We start from the raw sequence: 18,833 nt of genomic DNA on the forward strand, positions 1-18,833 counted from the left end.
TTAATCTTCTTAATTAATTTAAGGATTTTAAATGGAATTTGATTGAATTTCTTTCTTGGGTTCTTCTAGGCTTCTTTCTTGATGGTGTATGCTCTCAATATACACTAAATAAAAGAGATCACTAAAAAAGAGATCAATAATGAGGTTTATTCACTAACAAGTAGATTTACTCCACAGAGGCAATCAAGCTCAATGACTCTGTATTTGATGATACATGGCAAGAGAGTCCGTGCTACTATTAGAAGAGTAGAGTACCGACCAAGGCAGATGTTAAGGAAACAGTGAGATTGTCGTCGATGTCAGTGCTTATAGGGAGTGATTCCACAAGAGCTGACGCTACAGAGATGATGAAGAAGCGAAGAATCATACCCCACCCGCTACTCTCGATGTAACCAAACGAAGCAAAGTAGAACATATACGCGACAGATGCTAAGAACCCTGAGATTGCCATCCCAATGCTACCAGCTATTGTTTTGTTTCTGTTGTAAGGAAGCTTCTTTGTTCCAAGCCGCCTCCCAACAATGTCAGCCATACCTTTTTATAACATAATGTGAGGAAACATGAGTGTACAAGACTCATCATCCACTTGATTCAAAAGGCTAAAGGTACGTACCATCTCCAGCGCAGAGGTTGCATACCACTGCAATGGCTATTGGGGATGTCTTCCAATAGAAGATACAGGCGGATGTGATTGAGAGGGCATAATAAAGCGGTCCCTTGAGTAGTTCCCTGATTCAGAGAGCAATTATAGACACTTTGTGAAATGACGAAAGAAGAAAGGAGATGTTATGTCAAGTACTCAGGTAACCTGCGATCTCCGTGTCTGCTCATAGACTTGATAGTTCCTTCGTCTTGGTAGACTCCAAGACCAAGAAGCAGCATCCTTATAATATTGAGTCCAGGTATAAGAGAAGCAAAAAACGCTCCTTGGAGTCCAGAACTGAAATAATTGATGGTAGTTGAGTGAATTGAAGTGATGAAGCAGAAGAGCCAAAGATGCACCGGTCATATTGGATAAATGTTTGATAGGTATAAGGTATATTACCTGAAGAGTGGCCAGCAAAGTATAAAAACAAGGCCAATGTTTATGTGCACAAGCTTCCTGATAAGTTTCTGACAAAACAGAATCATGAAAATGTAATTGGTCAGTCACATATATGCCTTAAAAAAAACAAGTCCTTACTATGTTCTGTTCCTAAATCAGACAAGCCTATGTTCTGTTCCTAAATCAGACAAGACATACTGAAAAAAGCACAAAAGACTTATCATATAAGATTTAACAAGTTGTGACGCCTGTATGTATTCAACGTATAAAATGTAGGTGTCTGAATCGAAATATCTGTGACCTGGTCGAAGATGCCGCGTTTGCCAATCTCTCCCCAGAAACCGAGGCACGAGAACGCGACGACGCCGGAGATTCCTGTCGCGCAGACATCTGAGAGTACCGAGTTTTCCGGAAACATTACGGCGGCGAGCGAAGACGCTAGACTCCGAGGATGAGAGTACCTGTGGAAATACGTCGCGGGGAGACTGGCGCTTGATGATTTAAGACTAGTCGGAGAGAAGAAGCAAGGGACGGCGAGAGAGGAAGAAGAAGAAGAAGGAGAAGGAGAGTCAACGATAAGTGGAGATGATAAAATGTGAGAGAAGCTCTTAGTATACATTTTCTCTGCAAATCCCAACGAACAACCTTTTTTATCAAATACTATTTCAACTGCATTAAATAAACGGTACTGATTGGTTGTTAGCTATAGCTCAAGCACACAAAAGTTTGGTAGATTATTAATTTCCCTAAAAGGTGTTAATTGTCTTTTGTTTTGTTTTCTCTTGGAAGAGTGTATTTGGGGTAATCTAACTATTTTTTTACTGTTTAAGACAAATATTAATAACATAAATGATAATTAAACGAACCGAGATTAGTGACTGGAACTCAATAGACGATCAAGTTAGTTCATGTGTTTACAAAGGTCCATCCATCATCATTCGGATTTTTAAGTGATTGAAATAATACTTGTTTAGATTAAATATAGTAGAACCAAACAAGAAAGAACAAATAAAAGACGAAGAGTCACTCACATGATGGCTATTAAATTTTGATAGAGACAGTTGTTTAGTTCTTGGTCACTCAAACTTCTATGGCGCTGGTAAGAGTTAGTGAGATGCAAAATGGATTTGGTTTTGTCTCTCATCATTACCATTTCCCTGGCTCTCCCTTTTACTGGGAGATGCAGTTATGATTACAGCAGGAGCGATTTCCCTGAGGGCTTCGCTTTCGGATCCGGTGCTTCTTCTTATCAGGTTCGTTATTTCGATTCAACTCGGATTCTTTTTTTGTTCGGATGGAGAAAAATGTTTGATGGGTTCTGACAGTGGGAAGGGGCGGCTGATGAAGACGGGAGAACGCCGAGCATCTGGGATACTTACGTTCACTCTCGTAATCTTTCTTTTGGTGTTTGGATTTTTAGTTAGAGAACCATACTCTTTACCAAATGTTCTTTTTTTTTTTGAGAACTACTGAATGTTATTACATCAACTAAACCAAAGTCTAGAAGTGACATGATGGGGATGATGCATGAAATAAAACTAATACTGCATATTTTGGTTTTAAGTATAGGAAGTTATAGGCTTTAACTTACTGGTAATTAAAAAAAAAAACTCTTTTGCGTCTGTTTTGGAAATTTAATAAAACAAAAAAAAATTTGTTTTAATGAACTTGGCAGGTAACTTAGATAATGGAGACATAGCATGTGATGGGTATCACAAGTACAAGGTTCTTTCTTGTTCTTTCTACCAAACGCCTCCCTCTGGTAAAGTACTAGTTCTACTTTTTGTCATCACATCAAAGATTTTTGCTTTTTTGTTTTTTAAATGGGCAGGAAGATGTGCAACTCATGTTGGAAACTGGCTTGAATGCTTTCAAGTTCTCCATCTCTTGGTCTAGGCTAATACCAAGTATGTATTCTTGTACCGTTTTTTCAATTTCATTAGTTGAAGGGATTAAAGTTTATAATTATGAGCTATATATTCACATTATTTAGATGGAAGAGGTCCTGTTAACCCAAAGGGCCTCCAGTTCTACAAGAACTTCATCCAAGAACTTGTAACCCACGGTAACACCCCTTCTTCATATCCACTAAGCAACTCATTGCACTCTTTTGAGTTTGGTTTTTAGTTCCTACTACCTGAACTTTAAAGTAAACTTCTCACAGGAATTGAACCACATGTTACACTCTACCACTACGATCATCCTCAGGCTCTTGAGGATGAATATGGAAGCTGGCTCAACCGCACTATCATGTAAGCTTACAAAAGAAAAAAAACCGGCATTTACTTAGATTATTATACTGATCCTCAGGCTCTTGATGTTAAATGCCTTTGCAGCAAAGACTTCACTGCTTATGTAGACGTTTGCTTCAGAGAGTTTGGGAGTCACGTCAAATTCTGGACCACGATCAACGAAGCTAATATATTCACTATTGGAGGTTACAACGATGGGATAACACCGCCTGGTCGTTGTTCCGGAAACTGCATGTCAGGGAACTCTTCCACTGAACCATATATTGTAGGGCATAACTTGCTTCTTGCACACGCCTCGGCTTCAAGGTTGTATCGTCAAAAGTACAAGGTAGACTTTCTTGTACATGTATATATGTAATTTACATAACCCTCTCTTGAAAGTAAGTGAGTTTATGAGGAAGAAAAAAACATATTACATATAATGTGCAGGATATGCAGGAAGGTTCCGTCGGCTTTGGCTTGTTTGCAATAGGGTTTTCTCCTTCTACAACCTCCAAGGATGATGAAATTGCAACTCAAAGAGCCAGAGATTTCTACTTAGGCTGGTGAGTCAGTGTCTGTCAGGCACAAACGGTGTAAAAAAAAACTCTTTCAAATTGGGCAAGATATGTAATGTCTTATGCTGAGAGAAATAATTAAGGCTGTATGCACTTTCTAATCCAGGATGCTAGGGCCTCTTGTATTCGGAGACTATCCATATGTAATGAGAAGAACCGTTGGATCAAGACTGCCAGATTTCTCAGAGGAAGAATCAGAATTAGTAAAAGGCTCCTCTGACTTTGTAGGAATAACTCACTACACTGCAGCTATTGTCACAAACATCAAACCTTATTTTTCAGGATACTCAGATTTCTACTCAGACACTGGCATAACTTTGACATGTAGGAACCAAAGCCTTAATCTTAAGCAAAATCCTTTTGCTTTATATCCCTTTTTTGCTGATCTCTTTTGGTTTTAACTGCTTGGGATTACAGACCTTTGTAATGATTCATCTACTGGGGTAAGATTTCGATTAATGGCTACCAAATTCAAATGAAAAACTCCTAAAGTTATTTATACTGTCAAGTCTTTTCTCAATTAGTTGCTTTTGGAGACATGTGATGATACTCCATGGGCTATGGAAGGTGTCTTGGAGTATATAAAGCAAAGCTATGGCAACCCTCCTGTGTACATTCTTGAGAATGGTAAACCGATTAAGGGGGATTTTCAGCAGCAACAGAAGGATACACCAAGGATTGAGTACTTACAGGTTTACATTGGTGCTGTGCTCAAAGCCGTTAGGTAAGTAAAGTGTTTCCTTACTGCATCTTCTCTTTTTCTCTGGTCCTATATGATAAAAAGAAGAAATACATTTACTATTAATGTAACATGTAGGAATGGATCGGACACGAGAGGCTACTTTGTATGGTCATTAATGGATTTGTACGAGTTGCTTGACGGATACGGTTCTAGCTTTGGGTTGTACTATGTGAATTTCAGTGATCCTCATCTCACAAGATCTCCGAAACACTCTGCTCATTGGTATTCTGCTTTTATCAAGGGAGACACTACATTTCGTGGTTCTCAAGGCATTGCGCAATTGCAAAGCAACTTCTCCTCTTCCTCTTTTTAATGTTTTTTTTAAACACAAGGAAGTTATATGCCGATGTCCGTAATCCTGCTCGAAACCACACAATGTAGCAAGGGAAATTGCCACAAATAGCACATTTATAGTACTATTTTTTATGTTTACACTAATCACTTTTATTCTCACTTTTAATGAAGGGTAAAATACAATTATACTCTTAGGTTTAACTAATTTAAACTTAAGATTTAGAGATGAGGGTTGGAGTAGGGTTTTTAAAATATGAAATTTATGATTCTAATAAATATATATAAATAAATACTTAAAAAATATATAAATTTTTTTAAAAAATAGTTTCAAACATAATTTTCGTTTTTCAAAAAGAAATTTGAAAAAAAAAAAAAAAAAAATTTAAAAAAAAAAATTTCAAAAAGAAATTGTAAAAAAGTTTGAATTTGAAAAAGTATAATTCGAAAACATATATTTTATTTTTATTTTTTTAATTTTTTTTAATTTTTTTTAATTTAAATAATGATTTATTATATATATAAATAACAAATGCATAAGAATCTTTTGTAACTTAACGAAGAACGTATTTTTTAAAATGTCTCTTTAATGGTGGTAAAAATAAAAAAAAAACACGTAATTTCCCCATGTAGCAATTGCATCCCAAGCATCACTCCGCATATCTTTGTAATGTTTATTTTAATTAATCTGGATGTATTCAAACCTATAAAAAGACCCTGGACTAGTCCTTTTAAAAGAGTGTAGCTCATAGATTTACCTTTTTCAAATATTTAAACGAAAACCAAAATATAACCCCATATTGTGTGGCAACACGGACCGGATTTAGTGTCGTAAATTATTTTGAATCCCAATCTCCTCAAAGTTCACCTACCGGCTACCACTATACCACCTTGTCGTATTTTTGGAATGTTACATTTATATATTATGGTGAATCTGGCCCGGTTTAATAATTTGGTACTCTGTAGCGTTTTGACCAAGCCATACGACTAAATCTTGGTAGATTGAGCTACTTCAGTTCGTACTTTGTTCTCTAATGGCTTTCTTACAGTTTACATTTCCAACATTTCACCGTTCCTAGAATTTGTTATTTATGGAATAAGGGCAATAAACCATGTTTAGCTTAATACAGAACCAAACAAATCAAATAAAGACAAAAGAGATCTCACTCACATAACACCTCAAAAAGCAGCTTAACCGCTTTATTATTATGTTTTCTATAAATGAATCGAATTAAGAAAAACTTTAGTTGATTTTTTAATTTTGTTTTCTAGTTTTAAAAAAGAAAAAAAGTTGTGAATGAAGTGAACCTTTTTTATTTGTCGAGTTATTAAATAATGTTAGAAACAGTTGTTTATTTCTTCGTCACACAAACTTCTCTGGTGTGGGGTAGAGCTAGTGAGATAGGATAGGAGGGTGAGGGTCTACTTATTGTTTATATAATATATCCACGAACATGGAGAGAAAGTGCGAGAAAGAACGACATGATGGATTGGGTTTTGTCTCTCATCATTACCATTTCATTGGCTCTTCCTTTTACTGGGAGATGCAGCCATGTTTACACCAGGAGTGATTTCCCTGAGGACTTCGCTTTCGGCTCCGGTACTTCTGCTTATCAGGTTCGACCTTTCGCTAGCTTTCTTTACACTCGGATTCTGATATTGTTTGAAGAGGCAATTGAAATGCTTGCCTTGGTGGTGGTCTTTGAAAGTGGGAAGGTGCTGCTACAGAGGACGGGAGAAAGCCTAGCATCTGGGATACTTTCGTCAACTCTCGTATGGCTTTTTCTTTTTAAGTTTTAAAATCCAATTAGCAATTGTGATTGTGGCAGCTCAACAAAAAAAGATTGATTTTTTTTCCCTGAACTTGGCAGGTAACTTAGAGAATGGAGACATAGCATGTGATGGGTATCACAAGTACAAGGTTCTGTCTTTTTCTTTCTACTAAAAGCCTCCCTTTCCTAAAGTAAACTAGTTTCTACTTTTATTGTCATCACATGAAAGATTTTTTCTTGTCTGAATATGTAGGAAGATGTGCAGCTCATGGTGGAAACTGGCTTGGATGCTTTCAAATTATCCATCTCTTGGTCCAGGCTTATACCAAGTATGTCTTCTTGTTCCTATTATTATTATTTTTTACTTGGTTGAGGCTAATACTATCTCATTAATTAGATGGAAGAGGTCCTGTTAATCCAAAGGGGCTCCAGTTCTACAAGAGCTTCATCCAAGAACTTGTAACCCACGGTAAGACCTTACTTTCTTAATATCTACTAATAGGCAACTCTTCTGGTTATAGTTCCTATGATTTGGACTTAAGTAAACTTATCACAGGAATTGAACCACATGTTACACTGCACCACTACGATCTACCTCAAGCTCTCCAGGATGACTATGGAGGCTGGCTCAACCGCACTATCATGTAAACCAAGCAACATTCACATACCTTCTTAAACCGATTTTTGATATATAAAAAAATTGGAGGCAATCCTAAAGAATAAAACTGGTTGTTAATTATCTGTCTTTGCAGTGAAGATTTTACTGCTTACGCAGACGTTTGCTTCAGAGAGTTTGGGAGTCACGTCAAATTCTGGACGACAATCAACGAGGCTAATATATTCACTATCGGAAGTTACAACGATGGGATAACTGGGCCTGGTCGTTGTTCCGGGAACTGCATGTCAGGGAACTCTTCCACTGAACCATATATAGTAGGTCATAACTTGCTTCTTGCACACGCCTCTGCTTCAAGATTGTATCGACAAAAGTACAAGGTAAACCTGCTTATACATGTCTATATAGAGTTTTAAGATGAAGGAGAAACATGTTACATGTAATGTACAGGATATGCAAGGAGGTTCCGTTGCCTTAAGCTTGTATGCAATAGGGTTTTCTCCTGCTACAAGCTCCAAAGATGATGAAATGGCAGCTCAAAGAGCCAGAGATTTCTACTTGGGCTGGTGAGTCACACTACAAACGGTTCCAAAATATCTTTCAACATTTTTCTTATGCTGAAAAGAAAACAATCTGCACTTTTAAATTCAGGATGCTTGAGCCTCTTGTATACGGAGACTATCCATATGTAATGAGAAAAACCGTCGGATCAAGACTGCCAAATTTCTCAGAGGAAGAATCAGAGTTAGTTAAAGGCTCCTCTGACTTTATAGGAATCATCCACTACCTTGCAGCCAGTGTCACAAACACCAAACCTAATCCTACAGGATACTCAGATTTCTACTCAGACACTGGCATAACTTTGTCATGTCTGAATCAAACTCTTAAATCTTTTTTCATCCTTTGATTTTCTATCCTGATTTTATAGTATTATTATTTTGCTGATTATCTCTTCTTCATTCTACTGCATGGGAGGACAGACACTTGTAATATTACAACTTCTCAAGTAAGAGTTTGGGTTGAGGCTACCAAATTTAGTTGCAAAACTTTTTTTATACTAGTAAAGTCTTTCTTAGTTGTTTTATTTTTGTTTTGACAAGTGTGCTGTAACTCCATGGGCTTTAGAAGGTGTTCTGGAGTATATAAAGCAGAGCTATGGCAATCCTCCTGTCTACATTCTTGAGAATGGTCTCACTCTCTTCTCTTATGGGTCTCTCTCTCTCTCTCGTTCTGTTTTTTTGGTCTTAGTCTGCTTAATACTCTTCCCAATGCAAACAAATAGGTAAATCGATGAAGGGGGATTTTCAGATGCAACAGAAGGATACACCAAGGATTGAGTACTTACATGTTTACATTGGTGCTGTGCTCAATGCCGTTAGGTAAGTAAATTGTTTTTTACTGCATCTTCTCTTCTCTTTCTGTTTGGACAAAAAAAAAAAAATACATTACTATTGTAACGTGTAGGAATGGGTCTGACACAAGGGGATACTTCATATGGTCATTCATGGATGTTTACGAGTTACTTGGCGGATACGGTCCTAAATATGGATTGTACTATGTGAATTTCAGCGATACTCATCTCACGAGATTGCCAAAACTCTCTGCTCATTGGTACTCTTCTTTTCTCAAGGGGGACACCACCTTTCTTGGTTCTCAAGGCATCGCGCAATTGCAAAGCAACTTCTCTTCTTCCTCTTTAGTAATGTAATGGTAATGTTGCATTTATATGGTCCAGCTTTTTTGCAAACATGTAAGAAAGTGAACAATTGATGTGGTAATGATTCTTTGTTCCTCTGTTTTGGGAAAGAAATGACTTGCGAACCTTATTTTCATCTAAGAATCATATAATATCTCTATACGCATCCCCCAAATTGGGTTTAGTTAATAGTAATGATTGCACAGAATTGTGAGACTAACAACAAAGACTCTTGTATGACAGTAAATCAACATTATATATCATTTCACCATTTAGAAGTAACAAAACAAAAACTAAGACATGATGAGGTGCAAACAGTACAGTTAGACTAAGCGTCTAGACCCGGGAAGAACCATCGAGCATCAGAGAAACGAACAGAGGAGAAAACACATTGAGGCAAAGTTTCAACTGAATGGTATAACCCGTTCGCAAGTATCTTTCATCGATTCAAATATCATATTTAACCATGCAGCCATGGGACGCAACCTCTCAAAGCAGTGCGCCACGAAGAACAGACAGATCTTCCTCGTTTCAGATATGTGAAACTTAATCGCTCGAAAACACATTGAACCAACTCAGGGCAAAGCTCTGACCAGTTAACATTCTTCTTGCTTTGAACCATAATGAAGCCTAAAGATGGAAACTCTGGTTCTCAAATCTCCCGAGTTCCCACGTGACAGCAAAACCCTAGAGAGTCGCTAACTATATATATATATATATATCGTGAAGCAAATAAAAAGAGATATTAGATATATTTCCTGTTTTATATGTGATAATTTGCTAGTTGTATAATTATTATTATTTTTAAATATATGCAGAGTTATTTTAAACTGACAAAGAGAGAAAACAAATAAATATTAATGAATTTTATATGATTTCTTTTAAACTGATAACAGGGTACCCATATAAGATATGTTCGCTTTTATACAATAACCATATAATATAAATGGAAATCGAAATAACAGTTAAAACAGAAATAGTAATAGTAATATCACTAATTCTTATTTTCCCTTTACTTCAATTTAAATTTTGAAGAAGAAAGCTATTTGCAACTAAACTAAACTAGACATGAAAAAAATAAAGATCTATACGATATAGAAATGTAAAAAACTATAATTGAGAACATGAATCAGATTTTATAAAAATCATGCTTGTTAAGGTATGTGTTTTCATATTTTTAATCTTATATGATAAAATAAGATTTTGGGAAATTATCAAAAATATCATATTCATAGTACCACTTTTCATGTTTACACTAACCACTTTTATCTTCACTTTTAATTAAAGGTAAAATACTTTAGGATTAACTAATCTACACTTAGGGTTTAGAGTTGAAGGATGAAATATGATTTTTGGAATGTGAAATTTAGGATTCTAATAAATATATAAATAAATACTTAAAAAAAATTAAAAAGTAGTTTCAAACATAATTTTTGATTTTCACAAAGAAATTATGAAAAAAATAAAAAAAAATATATTAAAAAGTTTGAATTTGAGAAGGTATAATTCGAAAACATAAAAAAGTATTTTTCTTATTTTATTTATTTTTTTGTGTATTTAAATAATTATTTATTATATATATAGAGAACAAGTGTATAAGAGTTTTTTTGTTATTTAATGAAGAATGTATTCTTGCAAATGTCTATTTAATGATGGTAAAAATAAATAATGATACCATGAAATTTGTAAACATGAAAAAAATTCTAAGATTTTCTTAAAAACAAGTTATGAAATGATATGTTGTGAATGAATTAAGAGTACTCATGAATTAAAACATGAAAATTATATGTTTAAGGGTAACACAATAACCTACCAGAATTTTTTTTAAAAAATCGGCTGGACATAAGAAATTATGTTTAACAATAAAAAGATATGCCTATCTAGCTAAGCTCAGCTGGAGAGTGGAGAGTTCTGAACAACCGTCTCCAGAGGCGTGCTTACCATTGTTTGAAAAAGGCTTCTGCCTTAGACCCCCAAAAAATGTATAATTTTTAGGGCCCCTAATTTCATAAAATTATTTTGTAGAGCTAAATATATAGATTTAGGTAGATTTTCACCATTTGACCAAAAAAAAAGAAGATAGATTTTCACCTGATTATGAACTTGACTTTTGTTTTTGATGAATTCTTTTATTCTAATCAATTTCAATATGTGTTAAAAATGCAAAAAAAAAAATAATTGAAGAACTGACAGGATCTAACTCACAGTTTTCATTTTCATTTTTTTTGTTATTTACTATAATCCAATTTTTTTCTTATCAAAAATTAGTTGTTTGTATTTTTATTTATACAGTATGATAGTTTGATGAAAGAGTTCATAGAAAAAATAAATGATACGTTTTAACATATATATTTTTATCTATCATCATTTTTTAAACGATAAAATATTGTATACTTTATCTACCATTATTTTATTCAATATTTTGTTAGTGTCACTTTTATTTTTATTATTTTATCATTTGTATTTAAATGATTAGTTTTTCTCTTTCTAAAATACCAAATTATTATTTTAACTTTCTCTAAAAATAGCAGTTTCTACTTATAATTTTAACCTATACTTTTAAATTAAAATTTAAAATTGTTTCTATCACAATTAAAATTTATATTTTCTAATACATATTGTAAAAAAAATATTTTAAAATTTGCCTTGAGCCCCCAAAATTCCTCGCACGGCACTGACCGTCTCCTTGGTCGAACACTGCTCAGAAAATATTGTAATGGTGTATTGTAAACTTCCTTGACTGTCGGGATATGGATGGAGAATAATTCTTATTGGAAAAGATCTGTTGTGAAACCCAATTTCGGATGGACTGTAGGGAACAGGAAATCTATTACTGCTTGGTCAACGGGTATCTATCTTATTAAAACTCAACTACAAAATTGGAGTGTTTGGAGACTTGAATATGACTTTTAAAAATTTGGAGTGTTTGGAAACATGGATTGCAGTCTTTTAAAAAAAAATATTTTTGTTTGAAAACAAGGATATCTATCTTATTAAAACTCAAGTACAAAATTGGAGTGTTTGGAGACTTGAATATGACTTTTAAAAATTTGGAGTGTTTGGAAACATGGATTGCAGTCTTTTAAAAAAAAATATTTTTGTTTGAAAACAAGGATAGTAGTATTAAGAAAAAAAATAATGGGCTTATGTTTTTTTTTAAAATTGAAAGTTATCTAGACCACTTTTAAAATATACCAAAATGGGTCAATCTAATTCCCTAAAAAAAAATTTTCTAAACTAACCATAAAACAAAATTTAAACTTTATATACATATTTCAAATCAAAATAATAATTCAAATTTGATTTATATCAAAAATTGATTCAAAAATATACATATATTCAAAAATGGATTTTTACTAAACTATTTTTCAATAACCATTATAAAAAAATATTGTCAATATATATAAGAAAAATATAATACAAAGCCCAATTTGAAATACCAACTCAAATTATGGTTTTCATATTTCATATTAAGTTTTAAAAATATAATATATGTAATTATTTATATGATGGTATGTATAAAATACTATTAATTATATGATTACTTATATGATGGTACATATAAAATACGATTAATTATATGATGATAAAATACGATATATAATAATGACTAGGGATGGGCTTTTGGATACCCATACGGGTTTAGTTCTGATCGGTTTGTATTTTGGGTTTTCGGGGTCAAAGATTTCAGCCTTATTAGAATGTTTCTAAATTTTGGTTTGAGTTCGATTTGGATCTTTGCGGGTTTGGTTTGGGTTTGGATAACTAATTTAAATTATTTTTAAAGTCTTAAATCATTATATATTTTAAATTTCTCAAAATGTATAAATAAAATAATATATTACGTATAAATTTGAATAACATATGTCATAATACTTAAGCTTAACATATCAATTGGCTTGATTTAAAATTTTGGATACGAAATCAATAATTATTTTAAGTATTTTTGGTGATTTGAGTATACTTTAACTATTTCAGATATTTACTTTTGACTATCTATATATATTTTCAAGTATTTAAACCAATTTAAAAGTATCATTTTTGATGTTTTATATACGTTAAATTTAAAAATAATTAATATATATAAGTATATAAATCTATTTTTAGATAAATTCGGATACCCAAATACTTCGGTTCGGATCAGATTCGGTTCTCTAAATAACAAAATTTTGAATAATTAGAATATTTAATCAATTTATGTTTGGGTTTGGTACTATATCTTTGGATCGGTATCAGTTATGTTCCTCGGATTCATTTTTCCAAATCCTAATAATTACATGAAAAACAAATATCAACATATTTTTCAAAATATACACCCGCGCGCCTGCGCGGGTCAAAATCTAGTATTAGTTATAAACAAGTTCAGGGGAATAGGGTAATCACATCCTCCTTGCATGATTGTTCCTCTTTGTTTTCAACAGTTTGAAATTCAGCTCCAAGAGATATGTCATGGCGATAAAAAGAAAACACATCATTATAACAAAAATTGATCAAGTTATTAGAGACTTCATAAATCTCTTCTTTTGGATTTTTGAAATGGAAACGGACATGTTCTACAAATTGTCAATACATGGGTCAATATTGATATATAGTATGTGTACATGGGGTTTACACGGCTACACGATTGGCTGGGTGGTCAAAGCATCTATGGGTCAGTGGTTGTTTTATGCCCACCCACCTGTCTTCGAGTAGCTATACAGTTCCAAAACTCTATAAATTAATTCATTAGCGTAAAAGAGGTATTTTAAAATACCTTACACTTTTAGGTTTTGTATATATAATTAGTTACACTTTCTAGTTTTAGGTACTTATGTTAGAAACCATAGGATTTAACAATATACATAACCAATATTTGTAGTGAAAACTTAATCAATTACATACAATTAATCAAAAATGTGCTAAAAGATATGGAAAATAAAAATGAACATATGTTATTAATATTTCTATTAAACCTTTTCCATTCTTTATGAAAGACATCGTACATGTCTGTCTACAAGTGAGTTGCAAAAGGACCAAGGAGCGTTTAGCCCATACCACAATGCCACACATAACAACGAGTCACCGGTCCAAGGTTACTTTCATTAACATTAGATTTCCATTTATTAGTTCATCCACCATACAAATGAATTCATTTCTCATAACGTGTTCTTTAAGTTTCAAACATATCACTGAAAATATTTATTTAGGAAAAAGATTAACACTCCAAATACTATCTCATGTAACCTTATGTTTATATATGGTCGAAAAATAGTTCATTACTTTATATTAGAGAAAAAGACTAGAATAGCACCAAACCAAGTTTTTGTTCCCAAAGTAACACTCAAGGCTCAAAGTCACAAAAATAGGTTTCATTAAAGAGGTAAATATACACTTATACCCCTTGGGTTAATTAATTCAAACCTTAGGGTTTAGAGTTAAGGGGTGGGCTTTTGGAATTAGGATTTAAAATTTTGTAAAAATAAATATTAAAATAAAAAATTAAAATTTTAAAAACAGTTTCAAAAAGTATTTTTAAATTATAAAAAGAAAATTTGGAAAAAAAAAATTTCAAAAAAAATTATAAAAATTTCGAATCTGAAAACATATAATCTGAAACTATAAATTTTTTTTTTTTTATTTTATTTTATTTTATTTTATTTTATTTATTTTTGTTTGTTTATTTAATTTTAAACCAAGGGTATTAGAGATATTTTACCCTTTAATGAAAGTCATTTTTGTTATTTTCTCCTTTTAATGCTATTTTTGAAACATAAACTTCAAAAAGTGCTATTATTGACAATTGCCCTTTATATTATACAGTATTAAATCGTTTTTAATTGCGAACATAACAACAGTTACTGAGCTGCTAATCACGTTCCACATCACACTGATCATTATTTTAAGAAGAAAATAATGCTAGCTACTGAGCTGCTCATCACGTTCACATCACACTGATCTAATGATTTCATTTTTCTTCTTCTAACGAATCTAATTATCTAAAAACAAGCTGAAGCTACCACTTTCCATTTCGAATTTTACAAATTGGAATTTTCTGAATTACACAAAACAATTATTCTTAATTATTCCAATCTTCATGTAGAATATTAAACCCAAAAAAAAGAAGCAAAATAAAATAAAATAAAATCTAGAAGTTAGGGAGTGAGATGCGGAAACGAACAAGACGAACACCTAACGAGACCGTTCTCGTTACAGGCCGAGCACGTTCTAAACCCTAGCTTCTCCGTGTGCACCTTATGGCTACCGTGACAGGCGTTGCACGGTGCGAATCTGTGACCGCCGCACGTGTCGCACACGCTTGGCTCAACTCTCGGCAGCTCTTGCACGAGCTTCTTCAGCTCTCCGATCTCGTGAAGCTGTTTCACCTCTTCAGCTCCCCCGACGTAACGGCCGCCGATGAAGACTCGCGGCAGCTTCGGCGTCTTCGGAAGATCCTTCTCGCCGCCGCCGAAGATCCGATCCAGCTCGGTTGCGAACGACGCGTCCATGGAGAGATCTCGCTCGTCGATTCGCACCGGGAAGCTGCGGAGGATCGCGGTGACGGCTCGGCAGGCTTCGAACGTGGGACGAACGACGCGGAGGCTGGTGAAGTAGACGACGATGCTGCTCTCCGCGCCGGGGATTGAAATGCGTATAGCATCCGGTTCGGGTTTCGATTGCTTCGGATCCGGTTCGGGATTGCGACGTATAGGCTCGGAATCTGCGCGGAGGAGGTTGTTAGAGGGACGAGTCGGCCAAGATCGGAGGATCAAATTCGCGGCGCAGACTCGGTGGAAGACTCTTGAGACGTTGTTAGGAGAGGGAGAGGGAGAAGCGCAAGGAGAAGAAGGGAAGGAAGATGAATCGTCGGTGGTGCAGAGGTGGTGGATGTCTTTGAAGGAGGCGGTGGGAGAGAAGGTGTTGTGAATCTTAACCGACGATTTACGCCACGGCCGCCACATTGACGGTGTAGAACGGCGGAGTAAATTAGGGTTTGTGTGTATTGAGATTTGCAGAGAAAAATGGAGTTTGGGAAGAGAGAGAGAGAGAAGGGACGGGTGGTGGTTAAAACAAAAGTGGTTGGTATTGTTAAACCCTCTCTCTCTCCTTCTCTTTGATTTTATTATTATTGTTAAACATTGGTTGTGTAAAAACAGGTGATTTAACGTTACTAATTATAATTAGGTGGCTAATTATAGTTGTTATTCTGTTTTAATGCCTCTTTCATTTACAAAAATATGTAGTTTGATCACACATATTAAAAGAAAAAAATCAGGAATTAATAGCACATGGCCTGATGGTGTTTCTGCAATTTAATAGTAATAGAGATGGAACTTAGATAAATCTTATGAAATAAATTGCAGGTGCAAGCATAAATTGTTATTTACTATGAGATTTAATTGAAGCTTTTTGTTATAAGGAAATTACAATTAAACTTAGCTACAAAATTATATAACATCTCATTTTCTTGACTATATGTGAAGCTACATTGATATTTTTAAATTTTCTAAATTGTAAATTTGTATGTTTATGCAATTTTTTTTGTCTCAACGCACTTTGGACAATCTTTTTTGTACTATAGAAATTGGATAAACACTATGAACTTTAATATTCCATCTGTTCCTAAAAGAAGAATTTTCTAGAGTATTCACGCATATTAAGAAAACAATTAATTTTTTATAATTGAATTTATTATTTATTTTACTATACATTTTCCAATAAACATCAACCAATAGTATTTAACCAATTCAAATATTTTTAATTAATGTTTCTTAAAACTATACAAACTTTTCAACATTAACTACTAAAAGTATCTTAAAATTTTAGAAAATCTATCATTTTGGAACAAAAAATAAATCTAGAAAATTCTACTTTTAGAAACAGAGGGAGTAATACTAGTACCAAATAATAAAGGCTATTGGTGACAACAGGTATTGAAAGGGTGTCGTTCAATCTTCCTCTTAGTTCCTTCCCGAGAGCAAAAACACAACATGTGAAATCAATTATAGAAACTGTTTTGTTTTTCTGTGCTAAAACCATTTTTAGTTTTGTAAATACAATGCAGATGCCAGAAGTCAAAGGGGGAAGCTGGCGATGGTTACTGAGATTTTGTGTTCATAGAATATACAGTACTCTATATAAAATACAGCTGTATTAAACCTTTTATATAAAAGAGTTTTATGTTCTTTTTATAAATAGTAACTATTTTCTTATACGATATTATATAAAATGGATAGATATAAGATAAATAAGAAGAGTAAAGAGGAATAATCACATGAGGCAGGACCACTAAGCAAAATGATCCTACTATATAAAAGGAACTAAATTCAAGGTTTTTGAGACTATCCACCTCAGCCAAAATATTCTCATCCAAAAAGAATTAGAAATAAATGTCATTTAAAAGATAATTAACTAACATACAACTTTTGATATTTTTAAAAATTTCAAATTTGTAACTACTAATTTATTAATAGAATCATATATCTATTGAATTATGTTCTATTTTTAATCGTTAGACTTCAAGGGTAAATAAATTATTAATTTATAATATATATAGTTTATAACTTTATATTGTAGTTATAAATTAAGAGAAAATAACCGGGGAGGGTGAAGAAGCTCATGTAAAATTATATAATTAAAATGGTAAAATGGTGAGTATGATGACGTGAATCTAAGAAAATTTGTTGTACAAATTATGGTGCTTTCTTCGTCCACTATAATGATTTAAAATAAAATACATATTCACATAAATAAGTCAATATTTGTTGTTTTTTTTGGTAAGATGTTAAGATTATCATTTTTTGAAAGGTTATACTGTTGTTTTTAAACAACTTATTACAGCAAGGAAACAAAAACAACCAACAACAACTCATGGTAAAAAAAGTCTTAAGGAAGTCTTATACAAGAAAGATAAAAAGAAGTAAAGAAGAGGAGAAGGAAGAACTTGCCGGGTAAGAGAGGAGACGGTCACGCATCATACGGTCGAGAGAGACAAGGATGACTGATGAAGGTGAGGAGACAGCTGTGAACACACGAGCATTACGCTCTTTCCACAACAGGTAGATGGCTGACTGAAAGTAGAGCTTGATGACTGGAGTAGCATGCGTATCTGCGTTGACGCGAGGTTGATTGATCCAGGCTGCAATAGAGTGTAGATCAGCCGGAGGAGAAATCCAAACTTCAGCAGCAAAAGGCTCCCATATCAAGCGAGAGAAAGATCACTCAAAGAAGAGATGATAGTGAGTCTCTATTTCCAGATTACAAAGGACGCACGTTCCTGAGACATTTAACCTCCAACGCCTCAAGCGATCCTTGGTTGGCAGTCTTCTCCGCAAAGCCAGCCATGATATAAACGCATTATGTAGAATATGTTCCTTGAACCAAATAGTCTTGTGCCAATATTTGTTGTTGATAGTGTTTATATTCTTTTCTGACATTAGTATCTATATTTTTTAGTAAACTGATCCAAAGAGATTAATTTTTGGAGCTAACCAAACAAGGATTATAGTGTTTACTTTGGAAAAAGTAATAGGTTGAATGATAGATGGCGTGCGTGCTTTTTCACATGGAAATCTGCACATATATTAAAATCGTAAGATTTGAATCATAAAGAAAATATAGTGTATATGACTGAAGTTGGTCCATTCTGAAACTAAAGATGGCTAAAATTCTTCTTTGTCAAAATGCATAGATGTGAATCTTATATGAATAGAGTTCTCCATTGCTTATAACAGTGTAATAAACTCCGTGTGTAAAGGAGAAAAAATGTTATATAAATGAAAACAAAAGTTATGATTTTTTTTCTTGTGCCTATAGTTCTTTGCAATTTGAAGAAGAAAGAACATATTGTGTGAAAATCTTTGGCTCGGTCAAATTTTATCCAGTT

General features: G+C 33.5%; 3 protein-coding genes across 7 annotated transcripts; 1 reads left to right on the plus strand and 2 right to left on the minus strand.

Moving 5' to 3' along the window:
* Positions 1-100: 100 nt before the first annotated feature.
* Positions 101-2,160, minus strand: LOC106435924 (farnesol kinase, chloroplastic). The gene is made up of 6 exons (XM_013876866.3): positions 2,077-2,160; positions 1,347-1,669; positions 1,046-1,113; positions 809-940; positions 614-729; positions 101-534 (listed from the first exon to the last, which is right to left on the minus strand). The coding sequence occupies exons 2-6, from the start codon at positions 1,662-1,664 to the stop codon at positions 239-241; spliced, it is 930 nt and encodes a 309-aa protein (XP_013732320.2). The 5' UTR covers positions 1,665-1,669; positions 2,077-2,160; the 3' UTR covers positions 101-238.
* LOC106435908 (beta-glucosidase 3) lies at positions 2,085-9,131 on the plus strand. Of its 5 annotated transcripts, none has more exons than XM_048772498.1 (13): positions 2,085-2,298; positions 2,371-2,434; positions 2,721-2,770; positions 6,913-6,988; positions 7,057-7,128; positions 7,216-7,303; positions 7,412-7,655; positions 7,726-7,841; positions 7,927-8,144; positions 8,256-8,281; positions 8,376-8,463; positions 8,558-8,654; positions 8,740-9,131. In XM_048772498.1, exons 1-13 carry the CDS (start codon positions 2,167-2,169, stop codon positions 8,981-8,983), a joined length of 1,515 nt encoding a protein of 504 aa, XP_048628455.1. In that variant the 5' UTR covers positions 2,085-2,166; the 3' UTR covers positions 8,984-9,131. The 5 variants fall into 5 exon arrangements, with proteins under 5 accessions (XP_048628455.1, XP_013732287.2, XP_048628460.1 ...); XM_013876846.3 differs by lacking the exons at positions 2,085-2,298; positions 2,371-2,434; positions 2,721-2,770 and adding exons at positions 6,247-6,504; positions 6,597-6,660; positions 6,759-6,808; XM_013876833.3 differs by lacking the exons at positions 6,913-6,988; positions 7,057-7,128; positions 7,216-7,303; ... (5 more) ...; positions 8,558-8,654; positions 8,740-9,131 and adding exons at positions 2,877-2,952; positions 3,039-3,110; positions 3,210-3,297; ... (4 more) ...; positions 4,379-4,578; positions 4,672-5,034.
* A 5,816-nt stretch (positions 9,132-14,947) lies between these two features.
* LOC106435871 (uncharacterized protein At5g39865-like) lies at positions 14,948-16,228 on the minus strand. Its single transcript, XM_013876802.3, has one exon. The coding sequence runs from the start codon at positions 15,907-15,909 to the stop codon at positions 15,103-15,105; it is 807 nt and encodes a 268-aa protein (XP_013732256.1). The 5' UTR covers positions 15,910-16,228; the 3' UTR covers positions 14,948-15,102.
* Positions 16,229-18,833: the final 2,605 nt, after the last annotated feature.

Source organism: Brassica napus, chromosome A3, assembly GCF_020379485.1.
Source record: "Brassica napus cultivar Da-Ae chromosome A3, Da-Ae, whole genome shotgun sequence".
In the NCBI taxonomy this organism is placed as follows: domain Eukaryota; kingdom Viridiplantae; phylum Streptophyta; class Magnoliopsida; order Brassicales; family Brassicaceae; genus Brassica; species Brassica napus.

What these genes read in the sequence shown, in the direction of transcription:
- LOC106435924 (XM_013876866.3), bottom strand. Translation starts at nt 1,664, where the DNA reads ATGTATACTAAGAGCTTCTCTCACATTTTATCATCTCCACTTATCGTT. An exon ending in AACGCGGCATCTTCGACCAG is followed by an intron (nt 1,114 to 1,346) that starts GTCACAGATATT and finishes CTGTTTTGTCAG; the next exon opens with AAACTTATCAGGAAGCTTGT. An exon ending in CAACCTCTGCGCTGGAGATG is followed by an intron (nt 535 to 613) that starts GTACGTACCTTT and finishes TGTTATAAAAAG; the next exon opens with GTATGGCTGACATTGTTGGG.
- LOC106435908 (XM_013876833.3), top strand. Translation starts at nt 2,167, where the DNA reads ATGGATTTGGTTTTGTCTCTCATCATTACCATTTCCCTGGCTCTCCCT. An exon ending in ATGGGTATCACAAGTACAAG is followed by an intron (nt 2,771 to 2,876) that starts GTTCTTTCTTGT and finishes TTAAATGGGCAG; the next exon opens with GAAGATGTGCAACTCATGTT. An exon ending in TGGCTCAACCGCACTATCAT is followed by an intron (nt 3,298 to 3,381) that starts GTAAGCTTACAA and finishes ATGCCTTTGCAG; the next exon opens with CAAAGACTTCACTGCTTATG.
- LOC106435871 (XM_013876802.3), bottom strand. Translation starts at nt 15,909, where the DNA reads ATGTGGCGGCCGTGGCGTAAATCGTCGGTTAAGATTCACAACACCTTC.